Source organism: Rhipicephalus microplus, chromosome X (assembly GCF_043290135.1).
Source record: "Rhipicephalus microplus isolate Deutch F79 chromosome X, USDA_Rmic, whole genome shotgun sequence".
Taxonomy (NCBI): domain Eukaryota; kingdom Metazoa; phylum Arthropoda; class Arachnida; order Ixodida; family Ixodidae; genus Rhipicephalus; species Rhipicephalus microplus.
The window spans coordinates 332,878,968-332,897,011 of NC_134710.1; the positions used below are offsets into that span (position 1 = coordinate 332,878,968).

General features: G+C 42.8%; 2 protein-coding genes across 4 annotated transcripts in view; one reads left to right on the forward strand and one right to left on the reverse strand.

Moving 5' to 3' along the window:
- Nucleotides 1-18,044, reverse strand: part of LOC119162052 (uncharacterized) — a 105,108-nt gene that overhangs the window by 49,556 nt on the left and 37,508 nt on the right. Inside the window, exons 9-13 of the mRNA XM_037414536.2 lie at nucleotides 16,997-17,170; nucleotides 16,868-16,934; nucleotides 14,502-14,681; nucleotides 13,059-13,215; nucleotides 11,821-11,830 (exon numbers count right to left, since the gene is read on the reverse strand). Coding sequence (XP_037270433.2) covers nucleotides 11,821-11,830; nucleotides 13,059-13,215; nucleotides 14,502-14,681; nucleotides 16,868-16,934; nucleotides 16,997-17,170 — 588 coding nt within the window. The remainder of the gene's footprint in view (nucleotides 1-11,820; nucleotides 11,831-13,058; nucleotides 13,216-14,501; nucleotides 14,682-16,867; nucleotides 16,935-16,996; nucleotides 17,171-18,044) is intronic.
- Nucleotides 1-18,044, forward strand: part of LOC119161238 (cytochrome P450 4c3) — a 162,344-nt gene that overhangs the window by 4,113 nt on the left and 140,187 nt on the right. The gene's annotated exons all lie outside the window — the stretch shown is intronic.

The following is an 18,044-nucleotide window of genomic DNA, read 5'->3' on the forward strand; positions in this document are numbered from 1 at the left end:
ATTTTTTATGTGGTGTTTAACGTCCCAAAACAACCATGTGATTATGACAGACGCAGTAGTGGAAGGCTTCGGAAATTTTGACCGCCTGGTGTTCTTTAACGTGCACCAAAATCAGAGCACATGAGCCTACAACATTTCCGCCTCCATCGTATATGCAGCCACCACAGCCGGGATTCGATCCCGCGACCTGTGGGTCAGCAGACCAGTACCTTAGCCACTAGACCACCGCGGTAGGGCAACCTGACCTAAGTAGACGTAGTCCTTTAACTTCATGTGCTCTATTACGTATATCGAAGCGATGTTCTCTTCTGAGGTTGTTGTACATAACTTTCGTTTTCTGCAGAATAATTTTAGGACCAACCTTTCTGCCCCCCTTGTACAGTTCAGTCATCATGAGTTGCAATTCGTTCCCTGAGTTACTCAGCAATGTCATGTCATCCGCAAAGTGAAGGTCACTAAGGTATCCTCCATTAACTCTTATCTCTAATCCTTCCTATTCTGGGCCTCTGAGAACCTCCTGTAAGCACGCGGTAAATAGCATTGGAGAGACTGTATCCCCTTGTCTTACACCCTTCTTCATTGATAATCTGTCGCTTTCTTTATGGAGCACTATGGTGGCAATTGATCCTCTGTATATTTTTTCTAGGATGTTTATATGTGCTTTGTTGACACCCTGATTGCGAAATGTCTGCATGACTGCTCATATTTCTACAGAATCACATGCCTTCTCGTGATCTATGAAAGGTACCTAGAGTGGTTGGCTGTATACTGAGAATTTCTTTATTACCTGATTGATACTATGAATGTAGTCGATTGTTGAGCAGACTCTTCGAAATCTTGCTTGTTCCGTTGGTTAATTGAATTCTAATGTTCTCTTCGTCCTGTTAGCAATCACCTTTGTAAATAGCTTGTGTATGACAGAGAGCAAGCTGATCGACCTGTAAATATTTGAGTCCTCGTCATCTTCTTTCTTATGAATTAATATAATGTTAGCAGTCTCTCAATATTCTGGCACCCTTCTCGTCAAGAAACAGGGTGGCTAGTTTTTCTTACACAATCTATCCTCCGTCTTTCAACAGATCTAATGTTACTTGATCTTCACCAGCAGCTTTGCCTTTTTGCATTCCCTCCAAGGTTTTTCTGACTTCCGCTGTCATTACTGGTGGATTGTCATCTGGGTTACTGTTAGTTCTTTCATTAGGGTCACGGTTGTCCCGGAACTGTACAGATCTCTGTAAAACTCTTCCGCTGTGAACGCTGTCAACTAATATTGTTGCATAGGTGTGCGCGTGTGTACATATGTTTGTCCAAGGCTGGTTTCACGCCACGAAAAATTGTAGGTATATTTCAGCCGCATGCCCTTCCCCCCTCTTCAGAACACCTTATCTTCTTGTAGGCCCATAACTGCTCTACTTGTGTCATAATGTTTATAATCACTATATCAGCAGTTGGCAAAAAACCACTTTGCAGGGAAGAATTTCCTCTGAAAAACAAATGACGATTCAGCACACGTAAATCTTTGAAGCATCTGTGTTCAATTTCATTTCAGTTGGTTCAAGGTTATTTAAAGTGCGTCTGTTGCCATTCAGCTCTAGTTGCCGTTAAAAGGACACAAAAGGCAAATATTAGGTCTATGTTGATTGCAAAAATAGTGGTCCAAAAACCTCGTTGTCTTACGTTTATGCCAAGGAAATGCTATTTTTGAAATGAAATCACGTTGTGGTGGTTCACATCATGTTAGCGTACTTCAACCTACCTGCCTAAAAGTGGGTCCTTTCACGTAACTGTTGAAGTGCACCATATTTGCTGGCTTTATTGTGTGGCTGCTGACACTATAGTAGCAGCTGAGTGAAACTAGTGGGAGTCACAGCGGCAACAACAATCATTAAACAATTTCTTGCCATGGAAGAATACGCGATGGCAGGCTTGCTTCGTTCAACTGGGCCCCGCTTGATGACATGTCCTGTCTAGTTTCTTCATCATCGTCATCAGCCTGACTACGTCCACGGCAGGACAAAGGCCTCTCCCACGATTCGCCAGTCAACTCTGTCCTGTGCTTGTTGCTGCCATTTTACACCCGTAAACTTCCAAATTTTTATCTTCCCACCAAACTTTCTGTATCCCCCTAACACGTTTGCCTTCTCTGGCAATCCACTCAGTCATCCTTAATGACCAGCGGTTATCCTGCCTGCGCACTACATGCCCGGCCCATGTCCATTTCCTCTTCTTGATTTCAACTATAATATCCTTAACCTCAATTTGTTCCCTGACCCACTCTGCTCTCTTCTCTCTTAAGGTTACACCTATAATTTTTCTTTCAATCGCTCGCCGCGTCGTCCTTAATTTAAGCTCACCCCCTTTGTAAGTCTCCTGGTTTCTGCTCAATAGCTAAGTACCGGCAAGATATAGTACTTATATACATTCCCCTTGAGGGATAGTGGCAATCTACCAGTCATGATTTCAGAGTGCTTGCAAAATGTGCTCCACCTCATTCTTATTCTTCTAGTTGATTCAATCTCGTGGTTCAGCTCCGCGTGTATTACCTATCTCAAGTAGACATAGTCTTTTACAATTTGAAGTGCACTATTACCTATATCGAAGCGCTGTTCTCTTCCGAGGTTGTTGTACATTACTTTCGTTTTCTGCAGATTATTTCAGGACCTACATTTTCAATTTGTTCGCTGAGTTACTCAGCAACGGAATGTCATTGGCGCAGGTTACTAAGGTACTCTCCATTAGCTTTTATCCCAAAATCTTCCCATTCTATAGTCCCTTGAAAACATAATGTTAAGCACGCAGTAAACAGCAATGAGGAGATTGTATCCCCCTGCCTCAAATTCTTCTTATTTATATTTTGTTCCTTTCTTTATGAAGCACTATGGTGGCAGTTGATCCTCTGTAGAGTTCTTACAGGTTGTTTATATGTGCTTCGTCGACGCCCTTATTCCGCAGTCCCTGCATGACTGCTGATATTTGTACTAAATCAAACGCCTTTTCATAATCTATAAAGGCTATGTATGGTGTTTGGCTGTATTCTGAGCGTTTCTCTATTACCTGATTGTTAGTATGAAGTTGGTCGATTTTTGAGTAGCCTGTCCAAAAGCCTGCTTATTCCTCAATTTGATTGAATTTAACGTTCTCTTAATTCTGTTAGCAATTGCCTTTGTAAATAGCTTATATATGACGGCGAGCAAGATGATCGGCCTGTAATTGTTCAAGTCCTTGGCATCTGCTTTCCTATTAAGGTGATATTAGCCTTTTTCCAAGATTCTGGTACTCTTCCCGTCAGGAGACACTTCGTAAGCAGGGTGGCTAGTTTTTCTAACACAATCTGTCCTCGGTCTTTAAACAGATTTGATGTTACCTGATCCTCACCGGAAGATTTGCCTCTTTGCATGTTCTCCAAGGCTTTTCTGACTTCTTCTATCATTACTGGTGGGGTGTCGCCTGGGTTACTGCTAGTTTTTACATTATTGTCATGGTTGTCCCAGCTACTGTACAAATCTCTGTAAAACTCCTCTGCTATTTTAACTATCCTATTCATATTGGTAGTTACTTTACCTTCCTTGTTTCTTAGTGGACACTTCTGGTTTTTGCCTATCCCAATTTTTCTCTTCAGTGCTTTGACGCTTCCTCCGTTCTTCAGAGCGTGTTAAATTCTCTCCAAGTTATACCGTCTTACATCGGATACCTTACGCTTATTATTCAACTTCTAAAGCTCTACCAACTCTATTTTGTCTGCTGTACTTGAAGCTTTCATGCTTTGATGCTTCTTAATGAGCTTCTTCGTCTCTTGGGACAGCTTTCCTGTGTCCTGTCTAACTACCGTACCTACAACTTCAACTGCACACTCCGTAATGGTACAACTCAGGTTATCATTTATTGCGTCAACGCTCAGGCTGGTTTACTCAATCCAAGTCGCGTGCCTGTTTTGAAGCGAGAGTCTGAATTCCTGTACTTTCCCTTTCAGCGCTAGTGCTAGCTCGTTGATTGGCTTCTTGCGCACCAGCTTCTGTCGTTGCTTCTTCACGTCTAAGCGATTCAAGACCTTACTATGCGGTGATCACTGCATCGTACCTTGCCAAGCATCTCCACATCCTGCACGGTGCCTAGATGTGCACTCTGTATGAAGTCTATGTCGTATTACTTTCACCATTAGGGCTCCTCTATGTCCACTTACAATTCCCTCGTTTTCAGCAGAAAGTATTTAAAATCCGCAAATTATTGCATTCTGCGAATTCTATTAATAACTCCCCTCTGGCATTTCTAGAAACGATGCCATGATCTCCTACTGCCTGGTCTCCAGCCTGCATCTTCCCTACTTCAGCATTGAAGTCGCCCATTAGTACAGTATACTGTGTTTCTACATTACTCATTGCTCATTCCACGTCCTCATAGAAGCTTTCAGCTAGCCCGTCATCATGGCTGAATGTAAGTGCGTAAGCCTGTACCACCTTCAACTTGTATCTCTTATTAAGTTTAATTATAATACCTACCACCATTTGATTATTGCAATGGTATTCCTTTAAGTTACCAGCTTTTTGTCTGTGAATAAAGAACCCCACGCCGAGTTCTTTTATCTCAGCCAAGCCACGATAGCAAAGGACGTGCCCATTCTGTAGAAATATATAGGCCTCCTCTGCCCTCCTAATCTCACTGAGCTCCATTTCATACCATTTAACAAACACTTAATCTCCTCAAATAGTACAGCTAAACCTGCCTCACTAGATGAGGTTCTAGAGTTAAACTTTACCAAGTTCAGGTTCCAATGGTGATGACATAGCGGTTAAAGTATCAGCAACACATGCAAGAGGTCCGTGGTTCGAATCCCGGTGCAGCGTAGTTTCCAACTGGATTTTAAAAAATGTGCGTGATGATGGAATTGCATTAAGAGGCTGGGGTGTGGCCTTACCGGTGGCCACCGCCGGTAACGCACTCCCTCACCAGAGAAGGATTGGCCACCCTGGTGCAGTATCTGGCCACTACATCCCACATGCATACGTCAAATAACACACGGCCCTCAGTCCCTAGCGGGTGCGAAGCAACTGCCCACGGCGGCAGTCAGATCTGCAACGCTGCAGAGGGTGCTAAGAATGCGGACAGGCCACTATTGGAACCTGAAAGCCTTGGATGCTTCATCAAACGCGAAATGGCGTCGGCTGCGTCAACACACACACACACACACACACACACACACACACACACACACACACACACACACACACACACACACACACACACACACACACACACACACACACACACACACACACACACACACACACACACACACACACACACACACACACACACACACATATATATATATATATATATATATACTTAAGATCTAGTCTAGCTGACGACAATGCCAAGGAAAGCATAGGGAAAGTTATTGGGCCGAATTGTGTGCAAAGAAAACTTGCCGTGGGAAGGAACAAGGAACCGATTCCTCCCACGGCAAATCATCTTTTCACCCACTTTTATTTCTTGACCTTGAGATTACAATTCGGCTTATAAGTTCCCCTATACTTTCCTTGCCAGTGTTGTCTGTGTCTGTTATATATCTTAATTATTGTGTAAACACGAAAAAATGAGCCCCTAAATGTACACTTCCTTCTATATATATATATATATATATATATATATATATATATATATATATATATATATATATATATATATATATATATATATATATATATATACGGTGGGGGGAAGAGGGAACCAATGTTCTTTTTTGATAAGCACTCTCTCTTATTCCTTATACTACCGGCACCACTGGGATTTTGTTGATATATATGGCTTCAATGTAACAGCGGTCACTGCAGGGTATCTGTACTCAGTTTCTTGCATCAGTTGCAATGGTGTGGAAGCTATACAAGCAGTTCTGTGAATTTCTTCATACAAACCTGGCTTCTCCGACTGTCAACGCGTGCGCGCTTCCAGAACGGATAGCGGATGCCATGATGCGCATGATGCGAAACAGTTACATGCTAAGCAATCCAGAGTGTACTGACAAACGTATACTATAACAGGGTCTGTTTATGTCTAAGTCACAAGGCATATTCATTGATTACGAAGACAAAAGCAAAATGATTATCACATTACGGGTGGTAAAATTATTTAGTTATATCTGAATAGTTGGATCATAGAACAAATTATGAGTCAAAGAGTGCCTCTACTGCTGGGATTATCGCCAGCTTCCATTGTGTTGTCACTGAAGTATGAAACAGAGTGTAAGCAAGAGGAATGGGAACTATCCACCGCACTAAAGGAATATTCGAGATATTTGTACCTGGTCTGTGCACTTCGATGAAACCTCCATTTGCTGCCCTACACACTATTAAGCAATACTTAATTCCGTCCCACGCGCGTTTGGGGTGACAGAACGAATAACGTCGGTGATCACCTTTTTTGCATGATTACTGCCATTAGTAGGTGCACTGTAAGCATGTTGTTTTACAAAACCCTAATAGTAAATGTCTAATTCATGGCGTCTCAATTCAGGAAGCCATAGAACGCAGCAAACATTTCTATGTACCGTACACATCTGCGCTGGGGTGTTGGCGAAGCCTGATCCGCTGCTGTGCAGTGCGTGTTCTTTTTCGTCATAACCTGAGTGAGCATAACTCTCGTAGCTTGCGATGGAAACTTGGAGAGAATTTAGTTTTTTTTTTAAGTTTATCAACACTTTTATTGTCTTTTGTTGCTTTCCTGTGACTGTTGAAAATGGCGCCATCATTTTACGGGCACAGAATATTGCATAATTAGGGTGCTTTGTGTTAACGATGGAGCTGTTTAAGGCGGCCGCTAGTTCACGGGCCGCGGACAGAAGATGGTCAGCGTCAAATATCGATTCTCGCTTCTTCGTGCCTATTCTTCATTGTCGTCGTCTTCATTTTCTGTTTCACTTCCTGAACACGCGTGCCGATTTCTCCGGCGGGGAATGCTATAACCCTCATGGGTGAGACGCTAGTACAGAAAGAAAGAAACAAGGAAAGAAAGAAGAAAAGAAAGGAAGAAAGAAAGAAAGAAGGAAAGAAAGAAGGAAAGAAAGAAAGAGACAAGCAAAGAAATATATAAATAAATAATTATGAAAAGAAAGAAAGAAACCATAAAAATACCCAAGAAAAAAAAGTTTTTCGCGAGGCCCAATTTACCCGAGAACCTACAACCCGAAGGCGAGTGCCTTAACGAGCCGGTTATAGATGAATGCTAACAGAAGGGCGGGTGTGAAGCTGAAGAAAGCAAGGAGGAAGGGAGAGAGTAACTAATAGCATAGAAACAAAAGGTAAGGGATAGATACAAAAGATGCACGGCGGAACGGAAAGCAGAAGAAGAGAGAACCAAAGAAATGGAGAGAAAAAAGAGAGTGAAAAAAAGGCAGAAAATAAGAGGAAGCAAGAAATACACAAATAGAGAAAGTGAAAGATAAGAGAAGAATGATAGAAAGACCGAGAAGAGAGGGAAATCGGTAGAGAGAGAGGAAGAAAGAAATAGCAATAAACAAAAATAAATAAGACACACAGAAATAGAAAAAAGAGAGGAAGACAAATAAATAGAGAAAGACGGAAAAAAATAGCAAACCTTGGCAGAACAGCGACCGCCAAGATTTTCTAGATAGCGATCAGCACCGCTTTCTCTTTGGCATTGTACCTTCAGTGCAAGCTACGATAATTTTTTAACAATTCAATTTTTTTAAATATAAAGATACTACGACACTCAGGCACTTGTCTTCTTCGCATACAAACTCCATGCCGTGTATGTGTGCTGAGTGGTGTCTTTCCTGCAACAAAAATATGCGCGCCCGAAAATGCATCTCGCGCCCCGTCATGAGGTTCGTGCTTCAACTCGCCGTAATATCGCGGCGTGTTGCTGGGATCACAGCGTCTGCTGTGGTTTACATGTGATTCTTTGTTGCTAGCGGTGAATTACATTGCTCTAAAAAGAAGCGAGAAGTTTTACATGGTACGTAAAAGAAAATTTTATTCAATCAGTGTGTTCGAAATCCAAAAATAAGATCTTTGAAACGCTAAATGTCTAAGTGATATTAGGGAATTTATATGCAAAACACAAAAGTTGATCTTGGACCTTAAAGGAGCTCTGCAACACTTTTTGAGGACGATCTAGGAAACGCTGCCGAATGGCGCGCGGGGCTCCAGAGAACATTTCAGCCTAAAATTATGGCGCAGCATGTCGCCCGGTATATATCATTAATTCCGAAGTCATCTAGAAGTCGCTAGCGCAAATTATGCCATAACCCAACGTTGACGTCTCCGATAAACACAAAATCCACAATCATTGGCTCATTTCAGTTTCGTGAGCTGTTGTGCATCTACCGTAGTTGCCGCAACGTGCCGGCGGACGCGGCAACGTGCATGCCCGATCGTTCGCGATCTGAGTGAAAGTAGTAGAGCGCTCCAAGAAAAAAGTAAAGAAAAAAAGAACTGTGCAAGGTCATGACGCTTGCTGACGAACGGACGTAGCCTCCCTTGTTAGCCGCATCCCTCACCTCATTTAGCTTTCAGTGGGCTCACTGATACGAAAGAAAGGAGAAAGCGCTTAAAGCGTGCGACGAAGTCCTGTCCACCCTGTCACCCCACTCGTATAGTTGAAGAAATAAAGAAATGTGCTTGCTGTAGTGGATTCGTGAGGCGATGAACTCTTTGAATGAAGTCGTTCGATGAATTGCTGCAAAAGAGTTACAGGGCCCCTTTATTTTTTCTAATTTATTTGGAACGTATAATGGCGAAATAGCAATGATAACTTTCTCAAACTACAACTTATTATTAAAAACTTATTAAGCATTTCGCTGTCATGTCCACTTAAGAAGATCAGCCCAAACTGCGTGCCACATTAGGCACACGAGTTTCGTCACATATGGGAACAAGTCTCGCGACATCACAAAATAGCCCTTTGCGAATAGTTTCTTGAAGTATTTATCTGCGCACACATATGAAATAACAGCGACTTGAAGACATGGCACCAGCTTGGCGAAAAACACGCAAAGCGTCTCAATGCATTGGTTTAGGCACTGGCAAGCTCTTGAGGTAACCGTCAGCGTTCAGGAAAGTCTGCCACGTGTCCGATTGCGCTTGCTTGGACGCGCGAGACGCTTGACTGCGTGCTGTATATCTGATCAGTCAAGTGTCCGTGACGTTGTTCAAAGCATCTGGCTCCAGTACATAGAGGTGCATTGTTGGAAGTCTAAACGTTATTTATGTTTATCCGGTGCGCGCACTGCGCTGTGATGACGTCACATGCGTGCATGTTTGTGATGTTACTCACTGCGAGATAGCGTTGAAATCACACATGGTATCCGGTGTTGCAATGTGTGGCGTTGACTGGGACTCTAGGTTTTAGTTATGGTCTTTCACGTAAAGGGCTGATTCTAAAAGAAGGGTCGTGAAGACACGGAAGTGAATACTCACCACATACAGCTCAACTCTCTATTATTCGAGAGGGTTGAGTTAAAGCTGTAGAAGTGCTATTCCCCCCCCCCCCCTAAAAAAAAACTATTTCATTTGTTATCCCATCACTGTAGCGTTTTAGCGTTTTGGATTACGAAAAAAACCTATTTTATTTCTGGCAGAATCAGAGCTGGACGAGTGCCCTTATTTGCGGTTTTCCGACTCCACCATCGCAACATAAGTCATGCCCTCACTACACCGTGAACGAAAAAAAAAAAGGATCTACCCGCCATACCTCACCGGAATGTTTTCTATAAAATATCACAGCGGAAGCTGTATATGAATAAGGAGAAAGGAAAAAAAATTTTGGCAGATTCCACGTATAGTGAGAATCGATGATATGCGAAGCATGAAAGAGGAAGGTTTATATGTCAGTTTAAAATGAGCACAACTTTACGAGGCGGACGTAAATTCCACCGTACATGACTGTTATATCATGATTCTGATGTTTGCGCCTGGCATTTGTGTTGATCGTTCATTCACGTCACGTAATACTCAATTTCGGATATGTGAAGCTAGTTTTTGGCCCCGAGCGCATCATGAGTGTGGCATGTAGTCATGTTCTTACATAACACGAACCTCATGATTATCATGTTTACACCAGTGCAATACGTTTGTTGTCCGTTCAGGTCACATAGCACCAAATTCAGTATATGTGCAGCAGACAAAATGGCCCCAATCGTATCATGAGCGTGGCGTGTAGTCATCACTTACATGACAGGCATGTCGTAATTTCCACGTAAGGGTCTGTCACTTATGTTCGCCATGCAGTGATATCATCCCATACCAGTTTTGCAACATGTAATGTCAACGAAACCACCGCAGAAGATGCAAGACCACGAAATATAAATCATCACATTCATGGCATACATGTCATGATTTTCACGTTACAACTTCCCCCTTATGCTCGCCATATAGTCATGTTATGGTACCAATTTTTGTATCGATGTCATTATCTAAACGGCCAAGAGAGATTACACTTGTAGGCATATAGATAGATAGATAGATAGATAGATAGATAGATAGATAGATAGATAGATCGTTAGATAGATAGATAGATAGATAGATAGATAGATAGATAGATAGATAGATAGATAGATAGATAGATAGATAGATAGATAGATAGATAGATAGATAGATAGATAGATAGGGTAAAACTCGCTGAAGTTCGATAGGAAATGCTTTGCATTTAAAACTGTGGTTTTTACTCGCCAGCTTGTAATTCTCGGGCTGGAAACCGGGGCTCATCCGTTGAAAGCTTCAACGGTCGCTTCGTTTTCCCGAAGTCACTTAAATACGCTTGGCGAAAGCCTTTGAACAGGTCAAAATAAACAGATCGAAGGAGAGTGTGTCGGCTGGCAGTGGCTCGAAATATTTACAGGGAAACGAAACAGTGCGAGACACATCCAAATGCACCTCGAGCCGTTACCTGCCATCGCTACCGTTGGCCGCAGTATATATTGAAATGAGGATAATGATGCCGAAAGGCTGCTGATAACTACAAGTTAGCTGAAGCAAAAAACTATTAAAAAGAACGATGACGCCACACATGTTAAACAAAACTACTTGGCATAAGAACAAACTGTTTTTTTAGGTGTAGCGTTACGCAAAGATGTAGTATTCGATCATTTTAGAATTGAAATTCGGCTCTGACGAGGGCATCCCTACAGGAAAGTTCAATAGCGCGAACGGCGGCGCCCATGTGATGCATAACGCAGAGGTCAGTAGATCCATTCCGGGTGTTTGAAGCCGGAATGTGCCGCGGTTGATTTTTTCGCTCCCGACAGGGGATCAGTAGAACTTGAGAGTCTCCGGGGCCTGACGTCGTTTGCTACCTGCAAGAAGGTCGCTCATTCGTTCATATCCAGGCAACAATGCAATGTGGCAAAGGAAACCAAGAAATCGTTATGAAATATGGGATTTACACACTCAAAGCTTCCAACTCATGTAACCAGTGCAGCCAACGCAATGCATTCTAAAGACGGGGGAGACAGAGAGGGAGGAGGCGGAGGCAGCAGAATCACTCGCCAGCGCAGTTTAACTGCGCTGGCGAGGACACGCGACAACCTGTCACCGGGGTGAGCAGGGTTTTGACCTTCGAGTAAAATTCGCCATACGAGGAGCGAAAAGTCGCCAGAAGTCGCTATTTTTTTAAAATTTCACTAAAAATGACACCACTGCACACATGTGTGACGTGCGTAGTATTAAAGATCCAATTATATATGGCCCCGTAGTGCACAGTAGCGTTAATAAACCCTAAACTATATTGACGTTTTTCAATGCTAGTAACATCACCCGCTTCAACATGAGGGGCTTAGTGTGCTTGGAGTCACATAAACCGCTTTACCCCGGAGGCACTGAAAGGTCATGCAGGCACCGTCAGCGTCCCTAAATGCTAGCGCCTCATAACCAAAGTTTGCGATCGTTTCAGTTGTAAGAAATCAAAGCGAACCAGTCGCTGCAACAAGAGAGGGACTGCGTGCGTAGCCTTCCTGCAAACTTAAGGGAATTTCATTGCAGTGGAAACATGTGTCCGATAATCAAATACCTTAATTACAAAAGAACGAACACAAATTTGGAAGTACAGCGGAACCGTCGCAATACCCACACCATGCTTTCAAGGTGGGCATGGTTACTCTACAGTCCCCTCAGTGCACTTTTTGAAGGCTTCCCAAATAAGCGGGCTTCTTCGCTGGCCCGAAAAGTATGTTAATAAAAAATTTAAACTCTACATACCGAGTTACAGCAGGGCACAAGCGGACAAGCTATTTGGGGCAAGTGAGGCTGTGGTTAGAACACGTGGCCTAATCGTCACCTAGCCACTTCAGAAGCGAAACTTTAAAAAAGCTTTGAGTGTGTAAAGTACCTAAGAAACATTATTATAACACCACCACCTGGCGGTACGCGAAGTAGTTCGCTTACCTAAGTTTTGCGGGGAGTATTTTGGTGGACGCGCTAGTGGGCCAGTGCCTCAAACATGTAAACGAATTGAGGAGTTACAGACGAGAAAGAGGACAGACGTACTGAATCGCAGGCATAGTGCACCTCGTACTGACGGATCTAAAACTACGAAAAAATATAAAAAAATATTGTCGCCCATCCACTTAGAAAACACTGTGTATATAATGCTTAAATCAGTCGAGACCTCCGCAAGAAATCACCAAAAATTCACCATGTCGCCATTCATAATTTTCAGTCGCAGCAAAATTTAGCCATGTTGCCATTCATAATTTTAGGTCACCATGGGCCTGTTAAATTCACCAATTTGGTGGAAAGTTGTGACCTGTGGCAACCCTGGGGGTGAGAGGGGTACCCTATAGCCACATCGACGCCGGGCGGCAAACATGCGATGTGTATGGTGTATACGGCGGCGCGTTCGACACGGAGGTCAATCAAAACGCGTTTCACGACAGTTCCATAACACCTGCGAAATTTCAACTCTTTCTTTATGTGTGTACCGTCCAAAGAAGTTCAAGTGAAAGCTTGAAGCGGATTAGCATGTCAGAACTTTTTTGACTCCTTTATTTCTTGGAGCGTGGGTAAAAAATGAGATGCGACTACCTTTTTGTGTATTGATCAAAATACTAACGAGGAGTGAACTTAATTCGGAGTCCACTCCTAGGCCTGAGCACCATTTCAGTGACCATCTCGACTTGGTCTCGTTGATCCAATGATTTGATTGTGAAGCGTCGCAGAATGTTCGCAAGGACTATCTTCTCTTCGGTGAGCGCAAATTTTTGTCCTGTGAAAAGAGAAGTTGTTTCGTTGAATCGCACATAACTCAAAAATAAACATGTACAAAGATCACAGAAGACGATCTACATCATGATACATCTTCTCGAGCACAGAAACACATAGACGTAGTAAAAGAAAAAGACACGAAGGACAGCGGTTTGCAATAACACTGGTTCACAGGAAGACTAGCGCTCTTGATGTCTTTGTCTACCCATCAAAGGACGTTGACAGATTTTGTTTTTAGAACCCTTCGTGAATTAGTCATTGTTCGCTCTGTATGCCATAGCTAATGAATGAATCTATAAACTTTATTTGATGTTCCTTCGGGTTAGGAGGGGGGAAGAAAAAGTTGACCCCTGCCCCATCCCTCCCTCTGTCGATGATGATGGCTCACTACACCAATCCCTGGCTACACCACTGACTCCACCCATACGTTTTTGTCGGCTTGAAGATTTATGATGCAATTCATAGATAATTAGTCCGGTAATTTATGCTTACTAAAGAATATTTTGATGCATTACCTATATTGTACCATTATGTAGGAATCAACGAAAAACACTTGTTTAACACGAATGATGAATCAAGAATATAAGATAATGCTGAACTTCTTTTGCCACGATACTAGTCATTTTGTAGGCGTATAATGTAGGCATGTCAATGGTGAACAAACGCAGAGCGAGAATGAACCCTAAGGCAAAACGGGGCATTGTTATAATTAGCGTTGCGAGTCATTCGAATAAGTAACAAAACGACCTAGCGAAGAGCGCATAGCCTTCTAATCAAGCTGGTCTTGTGCACTGTCTCTCATGCTGAGAGTTCCAATCAGGAAATGTTATAATGCGCACCTCTTATGAGGCACAAAGACAAGCTTAACGAAAACAAAACTGTAGAACTCCACATGTCACATGTGAAGTTGGCATCGCGATACGGGTAGCACAGACATATAATAGCTGAGTTCCGCACTATTTCAGTACTAATATCAATATTTGGTACGTTTTCTCATTGATAAATGAATCGAAAATTTATTTTTTTATTTTTTTTGCTTGAGTGATTATTTATTGCAGTTCCCGGAAAACGACAGGAATACTGCAGTTTATCATAATATTATTCGCCTTTGATCTATTATGCTCTTCCAGATTAGATTTACCTCTACACAGAAGGCCCGTCCGACAGATCATTCGTATAAATAACACCTCAGCTGTTGGCGACTTGTCCACCCAGACGCAAAAATCATTCGGGATCAGAGCTACCGATGGTTTGTGCTTTACAATCGATATGATTTCATTTGCTCACCGATGCAGTTTCGTGGTCCCGCAGAGAATGGAACGTAAGCGAACGGGTGCCTTCCCTTGGAGTTTTCCGGGAGGAACCTCTCTGGGTGGAATTCTTCCGGCTTAGGAAATACCTCGGGATCCCGATGCAAGAAATAGGCTGACATTTGAACTATCGTTCCGGTAGGCAGAGTGGCTCCATCTTCGGAGGCAAGTCGTGTGTGACATATGCAAGAGAGTGAGGAAAAATAGTTATTAGAACTTGCTGATGGGCTGCTTGCACAACCTGGTATTCCTTCATTCAGGAACGCATTCACACACCTATACACACAAGAACACACTCTACGAACAGCGCTTACTACCAATTGCATTCTGCATGACATAACCTATATTAAATGCGAAGCATTTCTTAGAGGACTTCGGTGATCTTGAGCCTATCTATCTATCTATCTATCTATCTATCTATCTATCTATCTATCTATCTATCTATCTATCTATCTATCTATCTATCTATCTATCTATCTATCTATCTATCTATCTATCTATCTATCTATCTATGACTTTTAGCTCTCCAGGCTGTTTCTATAATGGTATTGATACTAAAATTTGTACGGCATAACATGACTGTATGACAAGCATAAGTGACAAGTCATAACGAGAAAATCATCATAAGTATGTCATGAATGTCATCATTTACATTTCATGGGCTTCCAGCTCTTGCGGTAGTTTCGATCACATGACATGTTAGAAAACTGGTATGGTATGACATCACTGCATCGCGAACACAACTGACAGACCCTAACGTGGAAATCATGATATGCATGTCATTACTACACGCCATGCTCATGGTGCGCTGGCATTCGTTTCACTAGCTTCTCATATACCAAAGTTGGTAATACGGGACGTGAATGCATGACGAAAATATATGACTAGTGTCAACATGATAATCATGTGACGCGTGTCAAGTAACATGTCTACATTCCACGCTCGTGATGCGCTAGAAACAGTTTTTATTACGTGATGCGAATGGACGGCATAGGTAAATGACACGTCCATACAAGATAATATGCACCAAATTCAGTATTACGTGATGCGAATGGACGGCATAGGTAAATGACACGTTCATACATGATAATCATGACATGCGCGTCAAGTAACATGACTGAAGTAACATGACGTCAAGTAACATGACGTCAAGTAACATGCCACACTCATGAAGTGCTCGTGACCGTTCACACACATATCGTCTTTTTAGCATTACCAGCAAGCTGGCGCAATGAACGCGCGTCGCCACATCGTCACGGCGCGATGGTGCGCGCTCTCATATCCCACGCGTACTTTGCCCCCCAGAGAGTAGAAGGTGGACGCTCACTTGCGCACCGTCATCTTGCGGTGGAGAAGTTCGTACCTCTTGGCTAGCCTGTGGCTTTCGTCGGAACGGTTCTTTTGTAGTTTCCGGGCGCACAAAGCTCACTGCAATCGTTGCACAGTCTCCGTTCGCGAAAACAGCGCGCTTTTCAGACGCAACGAAGTCAGAACTGAGACACTTATTTGCGTTCATCAGTACCTGTGAGTACGTTTTGTGTGTTATTTGTGCGTGACAAACGTGGGGCACGTTTCTATCTGCTTGCAATACACCACGTGACCTTCCAATTTGTTGCTATCGCATTCATTGCTTCGCCTTTATGGCAAAGCTGCGACGTTTTTTTTTACTTATACGATAATGCGAACACAGACCGACAATAATGCGCTTGCGCATTGGTGAACCTCGAAATGCATAAATGGCATGGTTGATAATTGCGCATGAACATCGCTATTGGTCATTGTGCTTCCGCATCATTGTATGAGTATGTAGCACCCTGAAACGCAGTTCCAAAACGCAGCACTGTTTATTAAGGCATCTCCGCCATTGTTCCTACTACCTCCTCTTTCTCTTCAGCAGACAACCCACTACCAGTTCATGTCCCAAGCGTTTCGTGCCAGAAGAAGAAGGAAAGTATGCCACGAGCAAAGCTGGACAAAGATACCTTTACGATAGAAGAAACTTGGGCAAAAAGTATTGAAGATACAGATAGCGGATACTGCCACGAAAATTGCATCTGATGTGACACTTGCCACTTGTATCTTAGATACATTCGCGAATTCGTACATTCCCAAAATCTAGTAGCGAACCCGTATTCACAAAATGACGTCTTGAAAATTTTCAAAAAGTGGCCAATTTTGATTTAATGAAACGATCAGTGGTGTCTGATAAATTTTGTTCCACAAAGAGCGCTCACTATTGGCAGTGAGCACTCTTTGTGGCGGCTCTTTTTGCGTGTAAAAGTTTCAAAAAATTCCCATTTTTGTTCAGTACCCAACACTGAAATGAGTTTCAACAGAACTTACCGATTTCAAATGGTTCCTGGCATGTTCTGCCAATCATTGGCACAGACGGGTATATGCGCTGAGCTTCCTGAATTCGGGTAAAAAGTAAAATTTATAGCATCGTATGATTTCTTTGTTGGCACTGTATACCTTGACTACGCACTCCAGGTACTTCATCTGTCTTATGTCTGAGAAGCTGACGTGACGCTCTTTGTCGTCTTCGAAGATTTGGTCTAGTTCTTCGTGAATTTTGTGTTGTTCCTTCGGATGGTGACCTATAAGAAAAAGCGCCCAGCTGATCCCCATCGCTGTTGTATCGTGACCCTGGAAGCAAAAAAAAAATGCCAATATGTGTCACCATTCTGTTTAGGCAGCGTTCTACCGCTGCGCAAGACGTTTCCTAGGGGTGGGAAGTCAACAAGTAAAACGGTTGTAAAGCTGCGCCATACACGCAGATCGTGCTTTCTAATTATCGAAGATCACCTTATTTACCTTTCCATGGCTTCTTATATCTAGGGATTCTTCCCTAGTGCGTATAGATTTTATACTTTTTCTTACTTTATTATATCGACAGGCTATGTCAGAAGTTCCAAGCCGAAAAGCTTCATAAGCCTTGTCAACCCTCACTCTATACCTGTGAACAACTGTCTCCCTTCACAACCGGATCCGGCGAAATTCTGGCACCACGCGTGGGCTACGCTGTGCCCGGATCGGCATTGGCTATCTGTTGTAGTAGGTGGTGTCATGTCTCAAAAAAACAGGTGACCCGATCTTGTCTGTGTTGTTCATTTGTGTTTCAGTGCACTTACAAATGCTGAATTGGCAACCGGCTTGCCCATGCCCCGAATAACTTTATGTAGGGAATCGTTTGTAATGTCTTCAAAAGTGCGCAGCCACACCTCGTTAATGACTCCGGATTTTGTTTTCATGACACGTCGACAGCACATAGCTCGTGAACTAAGAGGAGCGTGAAGCAGTGTTCTAATCCACACTCATTTTTTTTATAGCGTAAACTGTTCTGAAACTAACAGCCGATTTTGGTGACCACTTTGCCTATCTTCACTGCTTCAGCTGCCGCTATCGCACACACAAGGTAACGAAAATAAAGCAGCACCCAGCCGGCATCTCACCCATGCAATCTTATTTGATTGATATGTGCGATTTACGTCTCAAAACCAGCATATGATTATGGAAGACG